Source organism: Scophthalmus maximus, chromosome 17, assembly GCF_022379125.1.
Source record: "Scophthalmus maximus strain ysfricsl-2021 chromosome 17, ASM2237912v1, whole genome shotgun sequence".
NCBI lineage: Eukaryota > Metazoa > Chordata > Actinopteri > Pleuronectiformes > Scophthalmidae > Scophthalmus > Scophthalmus maximus.
The window spans coordinates 12,881,460-12,908,865 of NC_061531.1; the positions used below are offsets into that span (position 1 = coordinate 12,881,460).

General features: G+C 42.5%; 1 protein-coding gene across 3 annotated transcripts; it reads right to left on the minus strand.

Annotated features, from left to right (window-relative positions):
• Nucleotides 1-199: 199 nt before the first annotated feature.
• ttyh2l (tweety homolog 2, like) lies at nucleotides 200-27,011 on the minus strand. Of its 3 annotated transcripts, none has more exons than XM_035614420.2 (14): nucleotides 26,878-27,011; nucleotides 21,184-21,356; nucleotides 17,988-18,099; nucleotides 13,111-13,331; nucleotides 10,981-11,076; nucleotides 9,432-9,504; nucleotides 6,151-6,220; nucleotides 6,000-6,055; nucleotides 4,402-4,494; nucleotides 4,226-4,318; nucleotides 3,156-3,298; nucleotides 2,845-3,033; nucleotides 2,683-2,761; nucleotides 200-1,318 (listed from the first exon to the last, which is right to left on the minus strand). In XM_035614420.2, the coding sequence occupies exons 2-14, from the start codon at nucleotides 21,348-21,350 to the stop codon at nucleotides 1,238-1,240; spliced, it is 1,473 nt and encodes a 490-aa protein (XP_035470313.2). In that variant the 5' UTR covers nucleotides 21,351-21,356; nucleotides 26,878-27,011; the 3' UTR covers nucleotides 200-1,237. The 3 variants fall into 3 exon arrangements, with proteins under 3 accessions (XP_035470313.2, XP_035470312.2, XP_035470310.2); XM_035614419.2 differs by lacking the exon at nucleotides 26,878-27,011 and adding an exon at nucleotides 24,845-25,040; XM_035614417.2 differs by lacking the exon at nucleotides 26,878-27,011 and adding an exon at nucleotides 24,548-25,040.
• Between the last annotated feature and the right edge of the window lie 395 nt (nucleotides 27,012-27,406).

Sequence of the window (27,406 nt, forward strand, 5' to 3'; positions counted from 1 at the left end):
ACGGTTAGTGGAGGAGGCTTATAGCCCTTTGTGACATCACCAAGTACAGGACATTCAAAATCCCAATTACCCCGATCCCATTACCGCGGGTCATTCTAGACTAGACCATCAGAGTAAAAGAATAAACAATCAGAGTTGGTAAAAATAAATAGATCAGTAAGGTGTTGTAATAGAGACGAATGACACGATAACACACAAGTCTGCATCTAACATTTTATGGTAAAACATTATTTTTGTTTTGATATGTCATCCAACACAGGAAGCAGCATACAGCAGAGTTCTCCAGCCACGTCGATTCATTTCTTTCCAGCTGACTGTAACTAGTGGCACTGGGTGTTGTAAATGCTATTGAGTACTTGAAAATGGAGTGTAATTACCACACAGTACATGTTAGTCCTGACAGTTTTGTTGTCATTGTATCACAGCAGAGTTATAAAGACCTGGATTTGAATTAAATCCCATTCTGCTGTGCTCATCTGGTCCAAGGGAAAAGTCCCACATGCAGCTGCAGTACAGTCTTCAAATATAAAAACAAAATGTGAAACCCCACAGTAAGAATATTTGACTCATCCTTGACAAGCAGGTCATACAATTTTAACCCAGTGTTACAGCAAGAACAAATAGGTCCAAATTGTGGCAAGAAACTTTTTAAAAAATATATCAGCTGGGTGCCATCTTTGTCTGTTCACGGCACAACTTCAATTTCTGGTGTGGTTTTCACTGATATCTTAAACAAAGGCCGGAAATACGAAGGAATTAAATTACTGCCAAACAAAAGGGATCTTTCAGAAATCAAACGCCACGACGTGCAGTCTGAGTATTAGTCATAAATCGGTCATCTCATCTCATCTCATATCAAAATACTCCACATGTTGATCACATCTATGCAGGCCACCAGAATATATGAAAAGCAAAAGCAGTCGTTGGACTGTTCTGTTAAAAAAGGCTCGTACTTTGGCTCAAAGAAATGACAACATATCCACACATCTTGACAACAATAACAGTCTTGCAATGATCCCCTGCAGGCCCCCTCTGTTCAAAACCGCATGCAGGGCTTTCAGAGCGCTGCACTGGTGAGCACTGGTAATTGTCTCGTGTCCTGCTTTCATGTCTCGGGAGTGGGGCGGCGGGTTGTTGCTCCCGTAAACAGGATTGCGCCACGAAGACAGTCTCCTCGCGGTAAGAACTCAGAGTCTCATACAGTGCTTCTCTGACGATGGATTCAGCGGGCAGCAGACTACACCTGGAAGTCAGTCCCGAAGTGTCTGATCTGGGCATCAGTCATAGACAGATAGGTGGTCCTCATACTGGGCGAATACTGTGAGGAAAATGAGTAGCAAAAACACAATTCAGTACATTTGCGTTCAACAGCATCATAGGATATCATCAAGTGAAACATTGAAATGATGTAATCTAATTTGAGCTGGGGGAGGGGGGGTGGTGTTATTTTTGATTATGAGAGATGCTCTTTGACGAGGATGTTGTGGAATCAGGGGACGAGTTGAGGGTCACAGCATGTTACACTCAAAAAGTCTGTGGGGAAAAGTGTGTCAAAGGTCACGCAGCTAAAGTACTGTATGGGACCTTAAAGGGGGAGGGAGGGTTTGGGTCATGGGTTAAACCTCGTGCATAGCAAGCACCATTCCGGAGATAAGCCCACGATGTGTTTCAAGGAGTGGAATGGAAATGAAAGCAAACAAGTCTGAAAAGTTAGTCAAAAGCAAACTTACGGTTTTTAAAGGTCTGAGTCAAAGGATGAAAATATAAAAGGGTTAGTTATAAAACACTGGTTAAGATTCTGCAGTTTGATACCTTCTTACATAAAGCCACGAGTAACTGCTCACTTAAGACCATAAGTTAAATGTACTGCAGAGCTGATTCACGAGAACAAACACAAAAGCCCAACAAAAAGACTACACGTATCTCTCGCTGAAGATTCACACAGTGCAGAATTGTAGGTTCGCTGCAAATGTCTTTTTACAGAGTTTCAAACGTCTGTTACAAAAAAAAGGAGAAAAAAATCGGAGCCTATTAGAAATGTGTCTCACAGAGGCAAAGTAAAATTTTAAACAATGGTCCACAGTCTAGTTCTTTCTCCGTCTCAAATGGTGTTTCAAGTCTTTGGTGTGCTGTCAGTGGGGTTCAGCCATGCAAACAGAAAACTTGATGGTAGAGAAACTTTACCTGTAAGAAACTTAAAGGTGGATTTACCAGTCCTATCTATTATTTAGCCTCAGCTCGGGAGAAACAGTGCACGCCTATTTTTTTTCACATGAGGGTGAGCAGGCAGCAGTGCTCTCTTTATTTCAACCATAAACCAAGGTTCCTTTAAACATATGTTAATTTATGCATTAGTCTTAACCATTACCTGCAAGACAGACCAAGGCAATAATGAAAAGCAGATGAGCATATACTTAGAGATTTGTAGTAATACTGTCTGCATACTGAGATGGCACTGGGTTTTAGCTTAATGCACTTCTGACAGTGGCCAGCAGAGGGCAGTCTTCCATCACTTGCGAACTCCCCTCATTAAATGTTGTCAGTGTGAGGGTTGTGTCCATTGGAAATGCACGAGTTAAGTTTGCGGCGCTGCTGTGCATGCTTTTGTTCGGTGTCGCGGCAGTGTTCACGTCAGTTGTGCCATCACACTAGGGACATTAGAGCCTCATAGGGCCAACGCACCGAGGGAGGCGGGGATCCTCTCCCTATCAGTGGCACGTTCTCGTATCGGGGGCTCCCTCCAAACAGCATGGACTGATTCCTGTGACGGAAAGAAAGGGAAAGAATGGTGGTAAGAGGTGAAACACACATACAGAGACACTTGTCCTCATGTGTTTATCTTACATGTATTCAGGGGGTGGCATGGGATTAGAAGCAGAAGATTGTGGAGGTGGGTTAAGGCTGGACTGGCTGCTGAGGTTGCTGGTATAGCTACAGAAACTGTGGATGTTGGACCTTCTGGGGTTGTAAGACATCCTCCGTGCCTGTGGGTTGAACGGGTCCTCCTCGTCTATGTCATCGTACTCTTTGTCCCTGGACGGAAGTTGTACACACGACACAGACAACGACGGACACAGAGAGTGCACGCGTTAACACTTTGCAGGAGTGCACGGCGGGCGGTACGTAATGGGATAAGGGGGTCACTCGGTGCTGACCTGCTGCCCAATTGTGTCCACATTTGGAAAGTCGCACACAGCACGCCAGAGAGAGCGCAGGCAGCCAGCAGGGAAAACAAAGAGAGGTAGAGGAGCCCTTCCACCCCATCATAGCACACACCCATGAGGGCATCCACATAGTCCTAGACAGATAGACACAATACATATTGTACAGTCATCACAGAGATCAAATTCTTAAACTGACGTTTTATAATTCTGTGACTTCTGTGAGGTTTATTGTCGGAAACCCTGGAGATTTACCTTAAACCAAAATCTGTCCGGAAAAACATTGCTCAACCTAAAACAACACTTTTTTTCCAAACTTTTTACTTTCCACAATGAACAAACAAACCAATTGCAATGAACAGATGCCAGTCGTTTTCGTTTGAAAGATCAGACTGCACATGTGTGATCAAAGTAAGACAGATGATGTTTGGTTTTTTTGGAGCATCGTAGATGTAAAAGTGTTGATTATGTCCACAACAGGACCTCGAACAATGATTTAAAATGTAGACAACACAATGTTGTCTTGCCAGAAGAGGCTCGTGTCATTCTGATGACATGCATGGGTACAAATGCATTCTTTGTTTGTTTCGCTTGCTACATCTGACTAATGAATAAAAATGCTTTGAAAGCAATCTTCACCGTGTGATTTGCGAATTGTAGTAATATTTGGTGTCTATTGATTTAAACGACTATTAATAATGTAAACGATATATATTACTGGCATCATATAAACTAACCCCTTCTCACACCTGCATGCATTATAGACTTACAATTGTTACAGGGAAAGCTCTGTTGATCTACAAGTCTACATTTACAAGAATCATTTCAGCGCCGAGATGTCTCATTTCCTTTAGCAGATAAAAGTTGTTTGACTTTAAAGTCAGAAAGAACTGTGGGTGGTGGATGGAACCTGTCTCACAGATGCAGAGTGTACTGACAATTGCAATGGTGTAATATAAACATGTCAGTCTATGAGAAGCACCGAGCGATAAGGTTGAAAATCAGTCAAGCCGGTACTCTAAGTGGCCCTGTTAAAAAGCATCCTGGTTGGACTCTGACCTTACCTTGTGCAGCCCGCGGCAGTCAAGCAAGGCTGTCAGCTGGTGCAGACTGAACTCAGTGGAGTTCAAGAGTCGCTGGATCCCCAACAGGTCTCTCTGTATAGCAAGGCATAAAAGGGGAAAGAATGATACACACCGCTCCAGCGTCTGGTGTAATAGTCTGTCAGCAGGCCACTTACCTCAGCGGTGGGAAAGACGGGCACCGAGAACTGCAGCAAGCCCTGGATCTGGATTTGCATGGTGGTCAGAGAGCGCTGGCAGACCGTCAAAGACTGGGGGGGGGGGGGGGGGGGGGGGGGGGGGAAATACATAATCACCCACCAACATCAGACATCCACCGCAAACAATGAGAGGATCATGTTAAGGCGACCATTGTTTGGGAACATGTCAACAAGTAATTTGGTGTTAAGTAAGGCTTTATAATGCGCTTTACAGAGAGGACACATTCATTTCCAGACAGATAGGCCCAGATTATCCTTCACCACCAACCATCTCGCCCACCAATCATCGCCCTCCCCCTCCTCCTGTTCCAACCGCCTGATTTCATGCACAAACAAAAGAGCAATATTTATATCAACTAGGCCATCAGAGAAAACGATTATCCTTACCTACTTAACAAGCATTATTTTAATCCCTTAATGGATACTGCAACGATAACAAAGCATGTGGGTTTTGATAATTATTGGTCATGGATTTAGCCTCCATGAATTTGCCCAATACATGCCACACAGATAGAGTAATGTTAATGAAAAAATATATATATTTACAAATGAAGAGCTAGTGATAGTCATACTAGCTCAAATTCACCTTGAAAAGAAGCCATGCAACTGTGTGTGGCGCGAGAGTGAAACATTTTTCAAGAAAGAAAACCACCTCATCTGAAAAGGAGGCATCCAGTTCACGCTCAGTTCATCAGACCTTCTAGGTGATCAGTAAAGCTTACTTCATTATGGAGCGGACACATTTTTTTTACCACTCACCACCCACGTTGTCATCTGAGGCACCAATGTCACGTACCATAAGAAGACCTTAACCGGTAGCCCTAATGCCGCCCGCAAATATTCAAAGCCATTACACCTTTAACACCCCATTAGCAGCAGACATCGGAATGTAAACTGATTCTAAAGAAACAAAAGTGCATTCAACTGATATTTTGTGCTTATTATGCAAGGTACCATTAAAAGTCTAAGTCAGCTGGCCCTGAAACTAAATGGCGTTCCAGAAGGAGGTCTAAACTAAATTCCAGGTTTTGTTTTGATTATTTAATGTTATTTCCGAGGCCATTTTTTATGCACTTGCATTACAAGTATCATTAATTAACCTCTGTGGAACCTGTGAAATGTGTAAGTGGTTCTTTGACTAGTCATGTATGCAAGAAGTGATAGGAGGATGTATTTAAATTCAGAAGTCAGCACGAGTTGTACAGTAGCTCACTTTGCATGACAGATTAAAAGAGAATAAATAACAAAAAAAGTGTTTCTAGTCAAAGTACCCCAGGGCAGAGATTACGCACAGAGCAAAGGATGTGGCAAATTGTTTGGAGACCTGCATAGTAAAAAAAAAAGGATATTTTTTGATCAAAGTTATCACTTTAGGTAATTACTGTTGGGGGCTAATTTTTCAGAAAAGCCTATTAAGGCCCAATAAGGATCAAGCTGCCCGGCATCTAACAGGGAAAAAACTAATTTGGAAATAAGACATTTGCCAGAGTGTGGGTTTCGGTTAAATAACAACATGTATATGCAGACAGCCGCGACTTTGGATGTTTAGTCAATACCTGCTGGAAGGGGTTTGGTAGATTCGGACTGCAGAACAAATAATAGTGTGCAACATCTGGAGGGTGGGAGAAATGGGGAGAGAGGGAGATTAGAAAAGTGCCCTAACATTCAGCTGGTATTTGCACAATTCTGTTTGTAGACATAAATTACCTGCACTGAGGGAATCAGTGGTCTGGTTGACGATGAACTTGTCTGGAGACACACAGAAGTCACTGGTGCCCTGTGGGAAAACAACAACAACAAACCAAAAACTGTAATCTTTGCAAAGTATGCAAGACCAAAGCAAGTGTAATATTTATTCAATGCCATGAACTAGATACAATCTCTTGTGCTGCGACGGAGTAAAACTGATTTTACACTGGCCAGTTATTGACAATCGATCACCAACACAAACTATTTGCCTAACAACATTTGTATCAGCCTTCAACTCTGGAGAGACTGAGCCTCGGAAATAAAAGTAAATCGCACAAACATGTGTAGTACAGCGGCGCGCACATTCTTAACACCCACAAGCACATGCAGTACCGATACAGACAAGTGTATTAAACAAGCATGCAGAAAAATGTGCGGTATGTAGCCACAAACCTCGGACTTCATCGACCCTTAAGATGCGTGTTGTGCTCTCCTGACCGTGAATGAAATCTACAAAATGTTGTTCATGCTTTTTATATCATCCATGGAGAGCCACTAATGTGCATGCATAAACAATTCGGGGTCAAAATCACACAGACTCCGTGCAATTAGTCTTCCCCAGAACATGGGATGGAAATTGTCAAAAAAAAAGAAAGAGGGAGGCAAATAACAACAACCAACAAGAGAAATCTCTCACAGAGATGGTGAAAATAACATTCAAATTGCTAAAGTTCAAAGGGATCAAGGAGCCTGTTGTGTTGCCGAAACAAACACCAGAGCCTCCTCCTCCTTGTCTATTGCTTTTTAATGCCATCCCCAATCAAAAGGTATCTGTCGACAGCCTGCCATCATGAAGTTCAGCTCAAAGGACTTCACAGTGAGCAAGCCTCCAACCCAATGATCAATTAAGAAACAAAAGACGCGCTACAGGATGCAACAAAATGAACAAGGGGAGCTGGCACAACACAACATTTTCCCTTCTCCAAACTTACTTTCAGACGATCAACACACCCCTGAACTGGACTCTGATCACATTTGTTTTCCGTAAAAAACGGTGCAGCGGCATGTCAGCCCTGCTGCGAGATGTCAGCCTTCATCTCTATCTCATTATACTACCAGGGACATTTTATTTATGCCGCGTCTCATCAAATATGTATAAGTTTATGAGGATTTTCTAGGACACTGCCATCTCCCGCGTTCCTTTTAAGATGCACCATGCGGTTTTTGAGTAATGATGTACATATGCAACAAGTTTACTTGCTTGTTTTTGCACACTGTCCCACATTTAAATTCTATTAATGAAGACGGTGCTCTTTGATAATCCACTTCTTTGATGAGAAACAGTCCGCCTATTAATAACAGGTGTAGTTATTCAGAAAAAAATGTTACCTCGGCTCACCTGTAACAATCTGACAGTGACGGAGAGATTGGGGCAAGAGGCGGGCTTAAGGAGGTCCTGAGAGGGCCGAGGTGTTAATGCAGGGTCATGTTGTACCAGAATACGCTGAGATAAGCCACAGACACAGTCCAAGATATTGGTAATCTGGCTCTAGGGTACAGCTGAGGACAGGGTCATCAAGAACCCCAACAGATGTCTCCACTTCACACTCATGTAGTAAATTCCAGGTTCCAAACATCTGTCTCCTCCCCTCACTCTGTCTTCATGCTGTCACTTAAAATGGCCGTCCAGATGCCAAATCCTGTGGGATAATCCACAGATGCCAGGTCGCTCCACGGGAGGCAAGAAGATCGAGGAGGGGAGACAGGATGAAGGAAGGCTGGAAGCAAGGGGGTTACTCTGCGTACCCCCGACAGTGTCCCTAATACGAGCTACACACACTGAGCCCGGATGTGCGGAACACATGGCGAACAGACAGGACGAGAGGACAACCAGTCAGAGAGGAGGCGGACTGAAATAGAAATAAAGCTAAGGGATGAAGAAAAATAAGAGCTTCTGAAGAAGCCAGAGTCAGTAATTAATGCTAGACAGCTTTGTTTACGATGTTGAGGCTCAGGGTTGATTAACCCAAAAGGCTGGGGACTTGTAATCAGCTTTGCCGCATGACTGACCATAGAGCCCGCTGTTAACGAAACAAACACTTTTCAAGCAGCAGAGATGTCCAGGAACATATTGAGAGAAACTCCCCTCGGAGTAATTTGCGCGAGGTGGGAAGCTAAATAAAACAACCACCACTGTCCAACGAGACGGCTGTGGGTTCTGGGGCCTGTATCACAATGCGAGTTCATCTTATGTCTGGTCTACTCTGGGTTATTTGGCTTCACTTAGCCTGCCTCCTAACTGACCCCGTGTTTCTCTGGGTTTACCTATTCCAATACAAGCGTGTTCATGTGAAAGACGAGGAGTTTCCTGATGTGAATCGACATCATCAGAACCACGAATGAAGCACCTGATATGGTCTGAGATGAAACGATGGTACCCGTGGGAAAATTTGGTAAAAGCAAAAAGTGATATTAAACCAGGTGAAATACAAAGAATATATTCACATAATTGAACGGAATGCAGCAGAAGCACTAAAAATTAAGGTATAAGGCTATAAATAAATGTGGTGAATATTATGTATATTATTATATGCATTATTATATGAATTATTAGAGTGAGAGTTTGCCTGATGACTAAACGAATATACAACTCACATAAAAGCAGTTAAGATCAACGATTTCACTGTAGATGCAGAGAGGAGAGATGAAAAGTTACTGTCTGATAAATTCCACCTGACAGAAATTAAATATCATGGAAACGATTTAAGTGTGTGAATTGGTTTTTTTCTCACACAAGACCACAGAGGGAATAGATTTTATATTCAATTATCATCAAAGACTCGGAGCATTTACTCGGAGCCGCAGTGATGGAATAACAGCGTAAAGGCATCAGTGCTGTCAGGAAAATTGTCATTATGTGGTTCTTTAGTTTGAGAAACCGTCTGTCTTCAAACCAGAGTCGACCCGGGGGAAGCACGGAACAGCAAAACTGATTTGCAAGAATATATGCTGCTCTTTATTATTTGTCACTTAAAAGTTAACTCTCATGTTCATCCTGTGGACCCATTTTTACCAGTGATCTAATGGGTCAATGGTCAAACAGCCTTGGATCTGATCCTCGGAAGTTAGCCAAGCAGCACAGGTTACCATGGCGATCTAAAGGGAGCAGAGCTTTGGGATATCAAACGAAAAAATTCACATTCGATGGTCACATCAAAAAATGAAGCGGAGGCACACTTGACAAGATTTTAAAGAAATACTATTTTTCGAGGAAAAGACATTTTTGACAGTTTTCTCACCACAGCTGTGGCAGTGCCTGCTCCCAGTGAGGCCCAGCTCAGGATCAGAGACAGCATCACAAAGGTCATGACCCTGGAGCATGACAGGAAATGGGAAAGAGAGAGAGGGAGAGAGGGAGAGGTGTGACATGGAGATACAGACAAAGACAAGGACACGTGGGGAGAAAAGAGATAAGTCAGTTTTGTCTTTGTACCAGTGATCTTCAGCCCTTTTCACCAACTTAATTTGATTTATTCTTTTCAGTTTTTGCTTGAGATTTTTTTCTCCTTCTGCCTGGAGAGAGAGGCCCTACTGGCTGCATCGTAGAATAGACGAAATAGCTGAAATTCAATTTATTATGTGGTGATATGAAGATCAATTACCTCATGACTTCTTGGGGAGTTCACTTGTTAGTTCTCAACTCATAAAAAAAGATCCATCCTACGCAGAAATAAATTCCATTGAAGCAGAAGATTTGCACAACAAAAGTCCCCGGTCTCCCAACGCCACAACTTAAGATAAATATTAGTCGGGGGACTTTCCATCGGACTTTCGTCACAGCCGCTCTGCCTGGTTCCGTCAGCAGCATTTTAATTGGCTGCACTATCTGACAGTCACGGATGCGTTAGCTGTCAATCCCTGAGTCACTGTCAATCAAGAGCTGCCACGTGTTTTGGTTTGTAGACCTCTTGTTTTCTTTGCCACCACTTCTGTGGTTCATGAAAAAAATAAAATCCCCACTGTTGACCACGATTTCTTAGTGACGAATGTCAAAGTCTAGAGGAAGTGTAGAGAGGGCGAGGGAGATGAACCGAGTAAAAAGAGAATGAATGGCCCCCTGACTGATGTAAAAAAAAGCTGCCGTAGGGTTTTGCTTCTCAACTGACTCCTCGTACCTTCTTGAAAGCACCGATAAAGTGGCTTGAGAGCACTTAATAATTAGTTAAGGGAGTAGGCTCATCCTGCTCGGGCCGATCAATAGGCATTAGTGAGACGCATCAGAGGAGGATGGGAAGAGAGGTCCTGAACAGCGTCTGCTAACACTGACACGTGGGCTGCGCTGCACTGCACTGGGCAATGGGGTGGAAAGTCTGGACTGTGGATTTAGCTCGTCAGACAACAGTGTTGGTTTGAATCACTGGCTGCAATTCACTAAATTAAAGGTACCTGCCCCCATTTGTTTCTGGATATTTCTGAGCTTTTGGAGCCAAACTCCCTTTCTCTTGGTAAGAGAAGAGTTGGTTTCAATCATGACTGACTGAGCATCTATACATTTTGCAAACTGATCATTTGAGTAAGTCTAACCTGAGGCCACAAGGTTAACTTTAACCATAAGTGGATAAAAAAGAAGGTGAGTCACTGAGGACGGGGGGTGGGGGGGGAGATGTAATCCTATCATTGGTGCTGTTAATGGAGAGACCTATGGTGCCAGGGAGGCTGACTGCTGCCCGTCTGTCTGAGGTCTGTGATCCAAGCAGAGGCTGGTGAGAGGGGGAAAAATGCCTCGGAAACAAGATGAGAGGCAAATTCCCTCCAGCTGCACCCACACACACTCATACAGATACATACGTGATAAGCAGCCATCGGGATTGCTTGGCCATCCCCACGCACAAGGTCAGGCAGATGACCAGATCCAGGATCAGCAGCAGCAGATAGGTCAGCCATCTATGAGACAGGACAAATTAAGCGCCGGCATAATGGTCCAGATTGATCACTTTCGCTTGCAGACAGCGTACTTAATGCACAAGTACAAGCCCAAGGAAGTGCTGGCCCGGCATATGTTCACGACTGAATGTGTGAGATCTGCGTGTTCTGTATATCAGCATTCTTGTCTGCCAGTTAGAGCCCATCTGTTTCAGGTGATTTCCAGCCTGTTCAACACCACAAATCCATTGACATTAATTTTTCAAGCTCTGAAAATGTCCTTCACAGCAGTGGCCGACACTAAGCCTGGACTCGGAAGTCTACGGGAAACACACGGGGATGCTTCTGAGTCATTCTTCACTCCACAAGTCCTCGTAGTAATTGTCAATTTTATAGCAATTACAAGAAACATTGACCTTCAGGGTGTCACAAACAAGCAGACAGGCAAATCTAAAAGATACTGTATATTGACACTGACTCCTTGTGGTGTAGCTGCAATGTTTTAGTAAATATGCCCACCAAGGTCACTAGAGAATATGATTCACTCATATGATGAGAAGCACAGAGGTACCCTGATAGAATTTGAGAATGAAATGCAGCCTGGCTGTTCCTCTACCCTATTATTTATTTGCTTATACAGAACGGCAGAAATGTTTCTCTGAGCACAGGGATAGGGTTGAATTCAGAAACAGAGTCGGGAAGAGAGGATGTCATATTGGACAACAGTGGTGTCATTCTTTTCCCTCTCCCCTTGTTCGAATTACACTGGGTTGGCTGTTACATTTGCTGTTCGTCAATAAAGCCCTGCCACAGGTTGTTAATAGCCCAATGGCTGCATGAAATCCAATCAAGACCCGGGAGACTGGTGTCAGGATGCACAAAGTGGCAACTGTAGTCCCAGATAAGATCTGGTGTTGAGATAGAAAGAGCGCTCACTGTGAAGCCATTTGGGAATATGCATGTATTCAATTTATGATAAGAATGGTGAGATTACCAGTGATTAGATAGCTGTCTAATCTGTCTTCTGTTTGTCTTTCTCCAATTTACTCAAATTTGATCTGACAGCACAGTCATCAACAAGGTGCAAATGTGAAACTTTACGGCACGACAGCACCATGAAATTTATGTGCTAAGTTTTATGTGCTCAGGAATGAAACGAGCGGCAGAAAGCTCTAAAATTACACTCACAATTTGCAGCCGCAGCTTCTGGTGATTCATAAATTAGCATTCACTTCCTGAATATCTGCTGCATATCTTAATTCATTTGGACTACTTTGTTGGTTAACTGGGTATATTATTTTTCATGGAGTTATTGAATTTCATGTCAGGCCTCTTCATACTTAGTTCTTAGGGGGGAAAAATATAGAAAAAAGAACATAACATCCTGAGTCGAACGATAAGAATCGGAACTCAAACTGCACAGTAGGCAATAAGATTAATTCCAGTCCACCCCACTCCTTCGGGGGTGGACTAAATATCCAGCTCATGGTTTCCTGCAGAAATTATGCCATATTGTGCTACACTTGAAGAAATGTTGGGTCAACTGGCAAGGCAGATGTTGAGTTCAACACCTCTGGCTCCAGCAAATGGTGCCATGCTCCTGTGCATAATGAGGGGCTCTAGGAAGCATGAATCAAGAGAATGAAAGCATATGAAATCAATGCCGCTGTGGAGGAAGATGCTTTATATCCTGTTTAACCCATCATTAAATCATGTTAATTACAGTTTTTTTCCCTTATGGCCGCCTAAAGTAGGATACTAAACATGCAAAATAAAAACACAAACATGGGAAACAAACGATCCTATAATACTGCCTATATTCACGTCAGGGTCGTTTGTGATTACACTATAAACTGCAAGTATAAGTCTGATTTCAGCTTTCCTTTATCCAGCAATTTGGAACGATAGCTTTTCCGGTCTGTGTTCCGGAGGGGATGTCAATAAAATCCTATCTGCTCTTTGTCTGGTCTGGATCCTGAACGGCATGTTTACTTCAGCCACAACAATAGTGTAATAAAATAATGTCAAACACATGCTGCTTAAAGCTCCACCTACCTGTAATACTCAATGGAGGCTGTTTGGTCGGCCACAGCTGCCAAGTCAACATTGGCTTTGCTGATGTCTGGCAGAGCAGTCAGCTCGCGGATCACGTTGTTTACCATCAGCTGCATGAAGCGCAGAGCCTGGAGGTAGTCAGATCTTGTAGAAAAGATCTCATCCAGCCGTTCCAGGTGCTGCTTGAGTCCAGTTTCCACATTACCCATAGATCCTGCAACCTGATAAAAGAAAAAAGAAATCAAAGATAAGAGAATTGAAGAAATGAAAGAAAATACGAATGGCTAACACAATAACGGAGGCGGACGGAGAAGATGGGTAGGACTTAGAACAAGGTCAAATGGAAACGGGAACATAAATAAAATCATATAAAAACGGAGATTCATAAAGAGAAGATGGAGAATATAGAGAGGTCAAAGAACAAAAGAAGCGCTCCCAAGAGAAAAGATTAACTTTTTCTCTTCAGCCGTGTGTTTTATTCCAATAAACAATGTTAGAGTGGAATACAGATAACAACACCAGGGAGACCCGTTATCACAGGGGTCTTTGATAGTGAGAACAGAGTTGGAGGAGACATGGTGGAGTAGAGTAAACACATTTTACTTTTCAGTTCGAACAAAAACAATGTGATGGAGTAAACACCTGCCAGAATCAGTGGAGCCAGAAAGAGGTAAAGTGTAGCACAGTGCTCACGAGGGGGGGATAGTTCGTCTCTTTCGTGGCAACATCACAGCCACAATAGCTTTAAATACTTATATCGACGATTAAAAAGTGTCATAAAAGCCAAAATCCACTGTGCCTTGTAAAAAAAGAAAAAAAGGGTAACCCTGCCTTCACAATTAAAAATGCATGATTGAAAGCAACTGTTATTCGCTTTGAATATCTGCCACTGTCAGAAGAGATGGGAAAACTCCGGAGCAGAAGGTGCAGATAACGCACCTATCACGCTGTTTGTCAACCACCGTTAAAAACCTAAGAAGAAGAAGGAACTTCAGCAGCTTCAGGGGCTTCAGGAGCCTCGGGAGCAGTGTTTTTACTGTTCGAGAGTAGCTCCCTTACTTTGCGGACCTTTAACATGCACAAAAAAAAACCTATATAACACACTAGTGGACAGGGAAAAACTGAAAAGGCATATTAAGTCTCCTTTAAGTTATTTCTTCCCTGTAAAGCACTTTGTAACACTGTTAAGAAACGTGTTATATAAAGTTTCTAAGATGTTTGGCATGGTGGGTTTATATCAGCGACTGTACATAAAGATGGACAACGCATCTCCGCTTTCCCCAGTGTATAAAAACAAAGCTGGAGTATCTGCCATCTTGAGCTCCTGACGTCATTTGGAGCCAGAGTCTGAGCAGTATCGATCGCGGAGTGGAGCCGTGTTACCGAGGTCCCTGTGAACTGAAGTGGAGATTTCTGGCTCAGTGTAAGAGAAAAAGAAACAACCACACTGTAGTGGCCCCCACTAGTCTGAAAGAAGACAGGCTGTACCCACATCTGTTTCCACATGCTCTATCCCATGTCTCACCTTCACAGATGACACAGAACCACCCACACCGCGATGACTTTGCTAAAACAGTGTGCTTGAGATTACGCCGAGTGGGAGGCTCCACTAATACTGAACAGATGTTGTTTTCTGTGTTCTAATCTGCAGCAGTATCCAGCAGTCCCACTTTCTTTATCTGCCATCTATCCTCAGTCACACCCTTCACTTCTTCACCACGGTCGAGTATTCTCAGTGCGACTGTTCATCCGCAACGCTGAGGAAAAACTCGCCAGATAAGAAGATAAAAAAGTATCTCTGTCTTCTTGACACGGCAACATTTCCAACTCTCTTTATTAAATTCTACTGAGTAGATGCCTCCGATGGGGGTCTAAGAAAAGGGCATCCACGTGGAGAAGAGGGAAAGATCCCGGCCCATCCTCCACTCCAACACTCCCGAGGGGGAGAGTATGTGATTGCCAGTAAACTGCACTCACTCCCCACCTCTGGGTTCATCATCTCTCACTGTTCCTGACACAACACCCTGAATCTTATCTGCGAGCCAGTCTGCCGGAGTGTGAGATATGGGATCCATCAGCGAGCCGCTCTGGGTGATCTGCATTTCCCTAATCTGAACCGTCCCGTCTTCCTTTAAAATGGATTAAAACTCACTTTTGCTGAAAGCGGGTCACAAGGAGGCTTCGCCATATTGGACATGCCTGTTAAATGAGACTGACTGATTGGGCCCACAGCGTGCAACTTAACTGCTCTGCTGCTGATGCCTTCAGTGATTTTATATATCTGAGATTTATTGCATCAACTGTGACAGTAAAACAATATAAACGATCAGAGCGCTTTAAAGACGAGCAGGGTCATATAGGACACTGAGGGGAGACATTCAGAGGAACATAACTTGTCATTTTTATCTCAAGAAGCAGAAGACAGCTTTCGCTTTCAAAGAGGAAGAGCAATATACTTAAGTGTAAATGGGAATGGATGTGGTGGGATTGCCATGTTTTCTCATCCATTATTTCCTGGCAACACTGAAGAGCTCAGTGAGAGCTGAACACAGGAAATACGGCAAAGAATTTGAACAATAAAAAGTTTCCTTCGAATGGTACAATTTGGTCTTTCTCATCAAATCTTCCCCTCTACGACACACAAGTACCCCTAACAGAGTGTGAGAGGGAAATATCTCGCGATGAGAAGAACCATCAGTGGAGAAAAACCATCTCCTTTGCCGACTAGAATCACAAACCTTCCGGGAGTTGTTGTGAAACAGAGGTTTGGTCGCTCTTGTTCCGCGTGTGAAAGGAAACTAGTGAAGCAATTACTTTTGAACCAGGTAAACAGACACTCGCATTGGCAAACCAGTAAAGAGGAGGGAGGAGATGACTTTCAGTCTCAAGACTAAACACAGACCAAAGCCACTTTAGCTTTACGGGATGAGCGGCCGGCCAACTCATCAACTCTCTAAGTGGAATACATTACATCAAGCTATGATCTTTGCGAGTGAAAAAGCCTTTGTTTCCCCCGGGAAACATCTATGTTTCTCATGCAGCCACAGTACACTCCATCATGCTACAGTATCAAATCAATACCAAGTGACTTACTTCCTACAGAACAGGGAAAATGCGGTTCTGCAAACTATACCCCCCCCCCCCCCCCCGCCCCCCATTTTGCCTGGTTACAAAGCTGAAACGAATACAATATAATGCAACGGCCCTGAAATAAATCATGTGGCTCTGAGGTGAAAATCTTCACTTTTTGTTAAAAAAAAGAGAGATATTGATTCAACTTCATGGTCATTGGAAAGGGACAGTTCTTTCTGTCCACCACATGTATATCAATGTGAGGTAGTTTAAATGCAGCTTCCAAAATGACCACAGATATGAATGTACACTGAAATTGAACTTAAAAACCTCTCACAAACAGTTTCAACCTATACCCTCAACAAACATCATTTGTTGCTTGGTGTGCCTAATAAACTGCCACCTGAGGGTGTGTATAAATATATATATATAATTTTTTCCCACCCCTTAAGTTACCCCTTTATTCACCATGACACAAATGTGTGAGCTACAAATGTACAAGATATCACTCTGTCATCTCTTCATATATGAAAGGGTGCACACAGATCTGTTTGTGTCCATACATTAATATAATATGCGTGCATATGAGGCCTTTAAGTGGATGTGTGATACTGACACACACTAAACACACACACACACACACGCATGCAGCTCAGATAGCAAGACTGAGAGGGATGGGAAGAGGAGAGGCTTAACATCCATTACTGTACTGCAGATGGGAGTTAATCCTCTTCTTCCTCATTGTGATTAATGCTTCTTGCAGGGCCTTGTTCTGACTCCCTTGCTTGCCTTCCCTCTTTCCAATCCCTCCCTCCCCCCTTAAGCCTCCCAAATAACTTCCCTGAATGCAGGTCAGGAGTTGTATGGGAAGAAAAAACCCTATTAACAAATCCTGAGGCAGCCGTCACCTCAATTCCTTCAGTGACAAAAAGCGGATACAGACCCCCCGCTTTGGGGTGCGACTCTGAGACTCATGCACACCCCATTAATAAAGGAGGAGCTCTTGTGTCTACCAGCTGTAAGTCAGTGTTTCTAAGTAGAATGAGACAGTAAGCCATGAAAAGAATATGCGTTGAGCCATCACGGCTAATAAAATATGTTGATAATTGGAAAAAAAAGACACTTGAGGATGTATGAGTCAAGCAGTTATTCACAGCGAAATGAGTGTTCATTTGTCTTACTGCTCCGACACATTTATTGCCCAGACAACTCGCAGTGATTCATCTGTTAAATTGCAACCAATATATAACAAAAATCGCTTTGGCTCTATCTTACAAGCGCAACGCATGTCTTGTGCGAGTTTCAAATCGTTGCAGTTGTGATTTTCCCGTCCAGCGCGAATGTTGTTTAAATAGCAAATGCACTTGTGCCTATCTAAGCATCCATGAGCGGGTTGGTCTTTAAATTAGTTTGCGGTCGAGGGTTTCAAAATTTCTATTTTGAAGTAGTGGAAAGCGATCGCACTTTTGACAAACCTGGTGTGAAGCCAATGGTGAAGTATTTCATAGATATCTTAAGGGTACTTTATCAAGAGTGATATCACTCTTCTTCATACGCACACACAGATGATACGTTTCCTCTGCAGAGAAGAGTTCTCTCTTCCTGATGGGGAAATTGGCCATTATTATACCACTCTGCCAAGGTGTGACTGCACTGAGCTTATAAAGGGAATGGAGGAATGCGCTCTGATTGGTTTATTGCAGTTACACCTAAAACACACCCATGATTAATTACAAAGCACAAACTTTTTGGAATGGTTTTTTTTTTTTTTTTGCGGAGCTTGGCATGCTTCTCTCGAGTCTCACCAGATTATTGATGCCACCCAATGTGTGATTGGCACTGTAGAGTGAGTAGGTCAGCTGGTACACCCCATCGTTGGTCTCACTGTTACCATAGAAACCGACTCCGACACCAGAACTGTGGGGGGGAAAAAGGGAGAGATTCAGATAAAATGAATTGAATATATTAATTTGCTGTTTGTTTTTATCATGCTACTTCTGGGTTATGGATTGCCCAAGGTTATTAGAAGATAATTAAGACAAATAATTCTTAATTTCCCAAAGGGAAAACATTGAGCCTTAAGGGGAAATACAGTATGTATCGTAGCAGTAAAGGCTTTATATTGTTTTTAATAATCTTTATTACTTCATATTCATAGACTATAACATGCCACTGGCAACTGGAAATATATTTACAAATCCATGAATAAATAAAAAATGGGAATCCTTTTTTTTAAGCTGTGTTGCTTATTCTTGTTTCTTGCATTTTGAGACTCTGGGTTAGACAAATAAAACCCCTATTTTCAGCTGTAAGTTTTGAATTTGTTATCCCATTCTTGGCTACAACCACATCAGAATTCTGCTCGACGTCTGGAAAAAAAGGTATCTGAGTGGCATACACAGAATCCCTATTGCCCACCTTCCTATAGCCTTTTGTGAGTGTGCCTGTGCCTCTGTAATGTGGAAGACTAGGGTCCTAACTGCCAGAGTCAGTGTACTCCTACTGCCAACAGTCTAAAGTGGCATGAGCAATGACACAGTTTCATCAAACTTTTTTGCAGTAGTGTCACTCTACACAGAGGTCGGAGGTTAGTGACACTAACAACCAAATTTCGGTGCTGTTTTCGTCAGGGGAGGGAGCTCATTAACCCCCCTTCGGACAGCAAGCGATCCGAGCAAGATGGGTCTCCTCAGTTCTAGTTTTCTCTCGCAATGGATATGATGAAGACTTCTGAAACCATCTGTCCTGCAAAACCCCCCAATTCTCACAAAAACTAGCCAAGCCAGGTAGCCTCTGGTTAAGTTTAACATCTCCCACAGTGAGAAAACAAAAAAGGAAGTTGGTTAATAATCTCAAAAACAGGATGTGAAGGCTTATTTTATTTTTGGATTCAATACATCCTGTCAGGGGGTGTATGTGTGTGCACGATATATCACTGAGAATTCTTTTGTGCTTCTTTTTGTGTTCGCCAGCCAGCTTCCTGTTTACTGTAACCTTGTAAGCATAATAAAAACCATTGCCTGTGTCTCTTCCATTAGACGAGTCCCCTCTGGTAACGATCAGGGACACTGGGGGCCATATTCTCTACAATCTGGTCTGAGCCCCCCCCCCCCCCAAAAGGATACAATAACAGTAAATCATTACTATCCAAAGTCATGAATGTGGTCATAAAATTATTTCATTCACTTACTTAGAGGAAAATACACAATCGCGTTTTACGCTTTTCAAGACATTTGTGTTCCAGTGGAACTGCAGCAGCCTGGACAATGAGCTCTTCATTAACCCTGTGGCTAACCTAGTGACATGCCGATGACAATAAAGGCCCACTAATGATACAGCAACAAAACGGTAATGACGCCATCATTGGGGCAGCGTAGTATCAAGGGAAGCATTAGTGCTTTTGTGGCTGTGGAAAAGGCTGCAGCAGATAGAGGCGTTAAAAGGATCCCACACATTACACAAAAGGACTCGGGGTATTTAGTGTCTTTGTTCCTCTGTGGATAGGAGACTGACACTTCACAATACACTGAGAGACAACTGGACAACTGTACCTCAGTAAACAAATCATGTTGAATGTGAGCTGAACAAATGGCCACACTGGGTGAACATGTAATGACAGTAAAACGCCTTGATTCTGTGCAGAGCATTGCATTTCTGATACACTGATAATAAATCATATCAGGGTCAACAAACACTGGCACAGGGCAGTAGGATTTTCAGAATATTAGATTTGTTTTTTTTAATTCTTTAACCTGAAATAACCCTACTCACTCTCCTGGGGTCAAGAATAATCTTCCACAGAGGTGCAGCAGCTCTTAAATCCCCCCCCCCCCCCTCCTTTTTTCCCCTATTAAAAATCTGCAGTGGAACTGACAGACATATCTTCAATTACGATTAACTCAATAAAAATCGATAACAACACAACAACAATGAAAAAAAAAAAGTCCAGATAAATAACTTTAAAAAAAGCCAAAGACAAAATGATGTACTAGCGATAAAGATAGTATGTATAGTAAAAGTACAGGAGCCTCTTCAAGTGTGGTTTTAACACACAAAACCTAAAATGTAATGGCTGTCTCTTGAAAATCATACTAATTTTAGCATATATTATTCAACTGGATGCCGTGAGGTAGTTTATTTGTCAAGCTGTATGTATACGTGTCCATTGGAACAAGCCTCCACAGAAAGAGAGCAAGAGAGAGAGATGAGCACTTTGTGCAGAGACCAGAAGACGCAGCTCCTTTGCTAAACAGCGTCATGCCCAGTCACTTAGCGCTACAACAGATCCTGTGTGCTGCAGCAGTGCTTCGGTATGGACACAGTGAACTAACAAAGTTAAAACCCAACACTTAGATAAATGTCACAAGTTTAAGCAGCTCTGTACGCAAATTCAATCAAGCCCTTTCAGGAGACTCGTTTGTTCTCATTGCCTTCTGCCAGGAGGACTTTTGTCATTGTATTAAAGTTGTATTATATCATGCATAGAAGTACAATTATATGTGCTTGCGGCAACGTGGCTCTGGGTGATTTATGGAACCTGCCTGATTACAGAGATACTAAGAGTACAAGCTTATGCAACAACAAACATGTTGAGATTGAAAACACTATTTGTATTATTTAGAAGAAAAGAAAATTGGTTACAAGTAGGTCGTGGAGGTGCACATTAGCACTCTTTCTTACAGACTATTAAGGTCAACTTGTATCCCTGATCTGAGGCTGGTAACAAATCTGACACCAGATTCAAATTCCGTATGACAGCAGATTATTGACATCACTTCCTTTGGCATCCCCATGCTTGTTCAAGTGAGCCTGGATTGGAGTCCAACCATATCTATAACGCATCCCTCTTCCTGATTGTCTTGATTCAGGAAGATTGAAACCCCCCCCCCCCCTTTCAGTCCGTCTGTGCTTATATGTTGGGCTACTTGTCGAGGTGACACGCATCATTTTGTGGTACAACAACAAACATTATTATGGCATTGTTTCATTATTCAAACTCACCAAATGACGAGCCCTGTGACGACAGCAACCCAGGTGACACAGCGGGAGTCGGGTCTTTTGGTGTCTTCGTCTATGTCCTTGCGGCAGCAGCAGAGGCAGACCAGGTATACAGCCAGAATAAGGAGGCTCAGCCCGAGACCCACTGCACCAATACATGCCAGAAACATCAGCGACTGAGGCCGGAGTGTGGAGAGAGAAAAGATTGCAAAAAGAGAGAAATATCATCAGTTCAAGTTGACACTAAGATGTGTCTTTATTCTGAAAAATAAGACGACCAAGAACTTTTCTGCAGATTATATCAACAAAAATAACTCTAAAGCTATTATGTGTGGTCAGGCAGTCTGAGCCCTGCACCTCAGACAATTGACAGCCTGAGTGACAACAACCCACCAGTATCACACAGTCACATGTAGAGATATTTTTATAGGTTATTGTGTAGGTAACTCATCCAGTGATGCACATTAACACTGCTGACTGCAGCCTACAGGAAAGGCAATACAAACAGACGCTGGTGGTCTTGGGGCAAAGAGAGCTCACAGAGGATTTTCTACCAAGTGAGAACTTGGACTGTGGCAGAGAGGAAAACAGAAATGATCCGAGGCTGTGGGAGGGGAGCGTCATGTGATACAGTGGCTTTCATTCAGTCTTGTGATTCCCAAGTGTACAAAATACTTAAAGCCTGGAGGATCAAGAGCGAACAGAAGAACACAGATGTAGAGAACATATGCGGAACTATACTGTATTGAAACAGTCTATATATGGAGCACTGCACATGAAACACTCCTTATTTCACATTCCTCCGCTTTAAATCCCCATGGACCTTTGGTTGTTTTACAGAGCTGTTAATAGAAACATACAGAATATGCAGTATCTTCCAAGGCAGAGGAAAAATGGCAGAGTTTAGTTTATTTGTTCCAGATTTTACTCGAGGGAGTTTCTTGGATTAGAAAATAAACCTGTGCAGAGTCCTGTTTATTTTCTTACAGAGATGTCATGTGACCATATTATCAAGTAAACTTCCTTACACTTGTGGGCAAAAAAATTGGTAAACACTGGTATTGATACTGGCTGATACTTTGAGGGTGGTATTAAACACCCAGGCAGATGCATCCCTGCTGTTTATAATTAAGATTCTCTCCTGGGTTCAAACTCATAACATTTGAGCTATTGGTAAGTTCAAAGACAATCAGGCAAAAAGGCAAGACATTGATTTTACTCGCAAACGATTTGGACTTATTTCTTTAATAAGTTCAAAGACTCTGGGTCTGGCGGACTAAGTAGAGCTATTTCTTGACTACAAAATATGTGACTAATTATTCCATTGGAAGACACTGACACTGTGAGAGAATAGACATGATGTTCTTTTGCCAATTCTAACAGAGTCCTTCTTTGTTGAAAGTTTGTTTCAAGTTATGTTGTGCTGACCAATGTTTTGCTCATCAGGTTTGCAATTAGTATATTGCAACTGGCAAAAAAATGGATCATAGCCTGATTCTGTCCTATGATTATGTAAAAGCCAATCATTATTTTATTGCATAGGCCTATGTCTAATTTCCCCTTTTAAACGTATCATCTGTGTCTTTTACTGTTTTTTCTTTTGCATAGATTTTGTTTCCATGATTGCCACTTGTGTTGCTTTCCTTTGCTGTGATTGTAAAGCACTTTGGCTCAACTCCTGTTCTGTATAAATAAATCTGACTTGACTTGACTAGAAATGCTGTGTTTAAAGTCTAGGGGGGTTTTAAACCTGTTTAGATTTCCTGTCACTATAGCTCTGTTAAAACCCTTCATAAGCACAATGCTGCTAGATCCACTCTTTCCTCCAATTTTCCACTCCATTGTTTTGTAATTAGACATGCAGGCACTTCAATTTCCACCGGCTGCATTGCCACAACAAGGGGAAGAATGCTGGAGAGAAGAGAGACAGAAAACAACTACAGTATCAATAATCATTGGCCAGAATGTCATTGATCTTTTATCTCGCTTTTCAGGATTTTTGAATAAAGATATCAGAATAAAGACATTGGCTTGTGTATGGAGCTCCTGCCTAATTTAATTAAACAGCAAACAACAAGCCTCGGGGACCAAGTCTGTAGCTACTCTGCATTCATTTTCATGTTTTCTCAGAAGTTCAGGATGTCAAATTAAGAACACAAGCTATTACCACTGGCTTGAGAGGCAGAGGCAGTTTGTGGCCGTGCCCTACAGTAGTCTCTGTGAAACCAACATGGTGCTGTTCACTCCACACTGAGACTAGACTAAACTCAGTTCATAATTATTATCTTTAGAGGGGGGATTTTGAAAGATACCCCTTCAAATGCTACCTCCCCTGTGAGATCAATAAGGAAATGGGAGTGTACGATATTGATGCCATCACTGCAGTTGCCAAACTATGCTGTTGTGATATGGTGGGACTCCTTGGAATCGCAATTGACTGTTCTTTTGTGGAAGAGCCAAACAGACATAAAGAGAAGAAAATTATCTCCACAAAATGAAGGTAATAATGCAGTGATGGACTGCAGATGGAAAACTATTACCATCATACAGCGGTATTAAAACTTCGAAATAAAATAATTATTTTGGTCCTGCAGTCAGTCCCCCATGACAGTTAGTGACATTAATATGGCCTCAAATGGCTTTGTAAATGTACTCTGGGGAAATTATGATGCATTATTGTTTTATTCACTGGTAAAAAATTGTAGACATTTTTCTAACAATCACATCTAAATTCAAAGAAAGTCATGGAGCAAAAAAAAAACCAGACTCAATAATCTCCTACAGGGAAAAAGTTGTCTGTGGTGTAAGGATCATGATCCAGGGTCTACAATTCATATGTATGTATATATAAATATATAACTTTGCAGCAGATACAGAAGATAAACATAAAAAAAATATGTATGGGGTTAAATGATAAAACTGAGTGTTTAAGAAAACAGGATTTGTTGTTTCTCTCTAAGCAGTGTGTGTACAAGTTGACATTCCAGACATAAAAGTACATATACATGTTGTACATAGCTGTTTACCACCTGGAATATTAGCCAGCAGCAAAGTTAATACAGGTCATGTGTCATCATGTGAGAACTGCAGTACAGTATGGGTTCTTACTTCCTGACACTTGCTGCCTCTGCCTTGAGGGAGCTGCACTGATGATTCACAAAAACAGTTTAAAAGAAGAAAAAAAAAGAGCTTTTATCACTAAACACAGCAGTTTGTCACGGCCACTTGAAGTTGAACGGTATACATTTAAATATATTGCTTAATGTTTTTTTGAAGTCAGTGCTCCACAACAGCCCCATTTGGTTTCCCCCTGATGAGATTCTCTGGGAAACTACGTGCGCCTTTACGCACAGCCACAGTTACCAACCTGCTGATAGCTCGCCTCCACCGGTCGGAAAGTGCTGTCGACCGACTGGAAAAAGAAATTGAAGTGCGGGAAATTGTGCAGCCAATACGTCCACCACGGAGCAACATAATCAAGCCTTGCAGTGGCCATGCCTGCCTGGAAATCCACGGACAAGCAGCAGAAGCAGCAGCAGCCCCCCGCCCCCCAACCCCCGTCTGAGACCTTGACACTCGAATATTCCCAGGTTTTTGTGAAAAGAAAAAGGACAAAAGGCAAAAAAAATGAAATAGACGCGACTTCAGCAGAGGTTTCAATTACCGCAGAAGGTTAAAGTTGTTTGCCATGACACCTTCAGAACAAGGCCGACTATTACTACTCCCCGCTCCGGGTCCCATAGTTTGTGCGTAATTGCGCGGAATGGCGCGAGTAATGCAAAGGACGCGGCTTCGCAGAGGGCCGCGCGTCTTGTGTCACACACACAGCCTACACTGTATGCGAGACACGGGATCGAGTGACGACACCAACCTTCCTCCTTTAACAGGGAAGGCGTGACGACCACTTACTGCTCAGTCAAGTGGGCCGGCCATGCGGGCACGGCTTCACTTTGGAGAAGCAAAGAAAACCATTATGCGCTGCTGACCCACTGCATTGGGGGGGGAAAAATACATAAATGCATGAGGATAATTCCCTTCACTAATTATGCAAAACTGAAAATTGTTGAACAATGGAACGCAGAGAAGAAGACTGGGCGGATGTTACTCACTGAGGCTGTATACGCATGTTTGTCTCTGTGGCAACAGAAAAAACAAAACAATTCAGATGACACAATAAAAGTGAGTCACACACTCTGCACCCTGGCCTCGACTTCTAGCTGCTGGTGACGGTGCAGGGGGTTCTATTCAGCATATAGTAGCCTATTTATGACTTCTGCTGTTAATGTCTGACCTCTTGTGGACAATGATGCGCAGTGAGGTGAACAATAATGAGCATTGTAATGAGATGCTGCTGCATGCGACCACTGCTGGCAGACGATGCTGGCTTGTTATTTACACTGTGGGGAATTTATTTCCTCTTTTTTTTGCTGCATGGTGAAAAGGTGGAGAAATTTTAACATCTGCATCAGAATCAAGACAGTGACCCTAGCAAATGTGCAGGTGTTTCAATTTCATTGAATAGTGGAATAATTTAATTTGAACTCATCTCCACATGCAGATGCAGATGGTAGTTGAATAAACAAAGCACATTTGTGCAAAGGTACACACGGCAAAGGCACAGTGCATCTCAATAAACTCCCCAAACAAAGGAGTAAATACAGAGGAGTAAGTAAGAACCACTCTGAATTCATGGGTTGTAGCTGTATATTCATTATAGGTGTGGAGACAAATAACAATGGCAATGCAGTAGAGCAGAATACTAGGGAGGATCTCATACATGAAACAAGGATTTGGACCCAGAATTTTTCTGAATACCAAAATGGGATCATCAAAATGCAATCAAAACACAAGTGAGGTAACAGTCAGCTATACTTATATGTTGAGCAAAGGGGCGGCAACGAGTCTGCTGGTGGTGGCAAAGTGGACGTCGGTGCTGAAGTGCTCATAATGTCTCAAAGTGTCTTTGAACGTGTCATTACCTTCCTGCTACAGTCTGAACCCTGGCAGTATGGACAGCAGCTGATAGACAACTAAATTTAAACTATATGCAATCACGATATTGGTCAAACAAAAGTCAAATTGATGATACATATGTAGAGTTCCAAATAAAAACTTCAGAGAAATATTTTAATTACTCAACAATATTACGGTTTAGATACATTTTCCAAAGCAAAGAGGCAATATGTCAATATAGAAAATACAATAAAGAAATATAATAAATACAATTTATAAAAAATAAGATTTTTTTTAAATGCCATTAATTGTATTGTAATAAAATTGGGAAGTTTCTGTGGATGGCTTTTTTTGTTCCCGTATTGATTGGGACTAAGCCACTTTAGGATAATCTATAGGTTTATCCTTGTTTTGCTTTTTTGTACTGTAGACTGTTATAAATGTAACATGGTTTTAATGTTATAATATACATTGTTATAAAATGATGTTGAGATTAAGGCATGTAACTTAAATAAATAAATAAGGTTAGGTTAATTAATAAGTTTGAAATGATACATATACACATCTAGTTATAAATCTCCCGTTTTGTTTTGAAAGGTTCGTTCTGAGATGCAGAGCGAGAGACCGGAAGTAGAGTGCGAGTGCAGCGTGAACACTTGACTGTCATAAAGTCACAGCGGGAAAAGTCCGTGTAAAGATTGTGCAAACAAACATGCAGTTGATGTTATAAGATTGTCTACTCACCAGAGATAGTCCCTCTCTACGTATTCTTTGTGTGCGACTGAAGGTATTTCTATCACACCGACGTTCACCTGTGTTAGCTCCACGTGTGTTAGCTCATTAGCCTACGCAGGTGTTTACTCGATTAGCATTTCACTAGCAAAGTCAACGGGCTCTCAGCTCGTCGATTTTTCGACGTGGAACACCTTGAGGATTTGTGAGACTGTGCCGGAGCGGTCTAGCTAACTCCCCCGGGAGCTCCTTCTACTTCGCGAGGGAGAGGCCACGCCATCTCTGGACATCCGTCCGCCATCTTGATCTGCGCGGGAGACGTCATCAGATGCGGAGGCCACGCCATCTCTGGACAATGGTCCGCCATCTTGATCTGCGCCGGAGACGTCATCAGATGCCTAGGCCACGCCATCTCTGGACGTCCGTCCGCCATCTTGATCTTCGCAGGAGGCCGGTGAAAGTCATCAGCCGTTGAAAGTCAACACCTGCCCGCCCCTCCGTCTTCATCCCAGTGGACTCAGAACGAAACTAAGGTACTGTA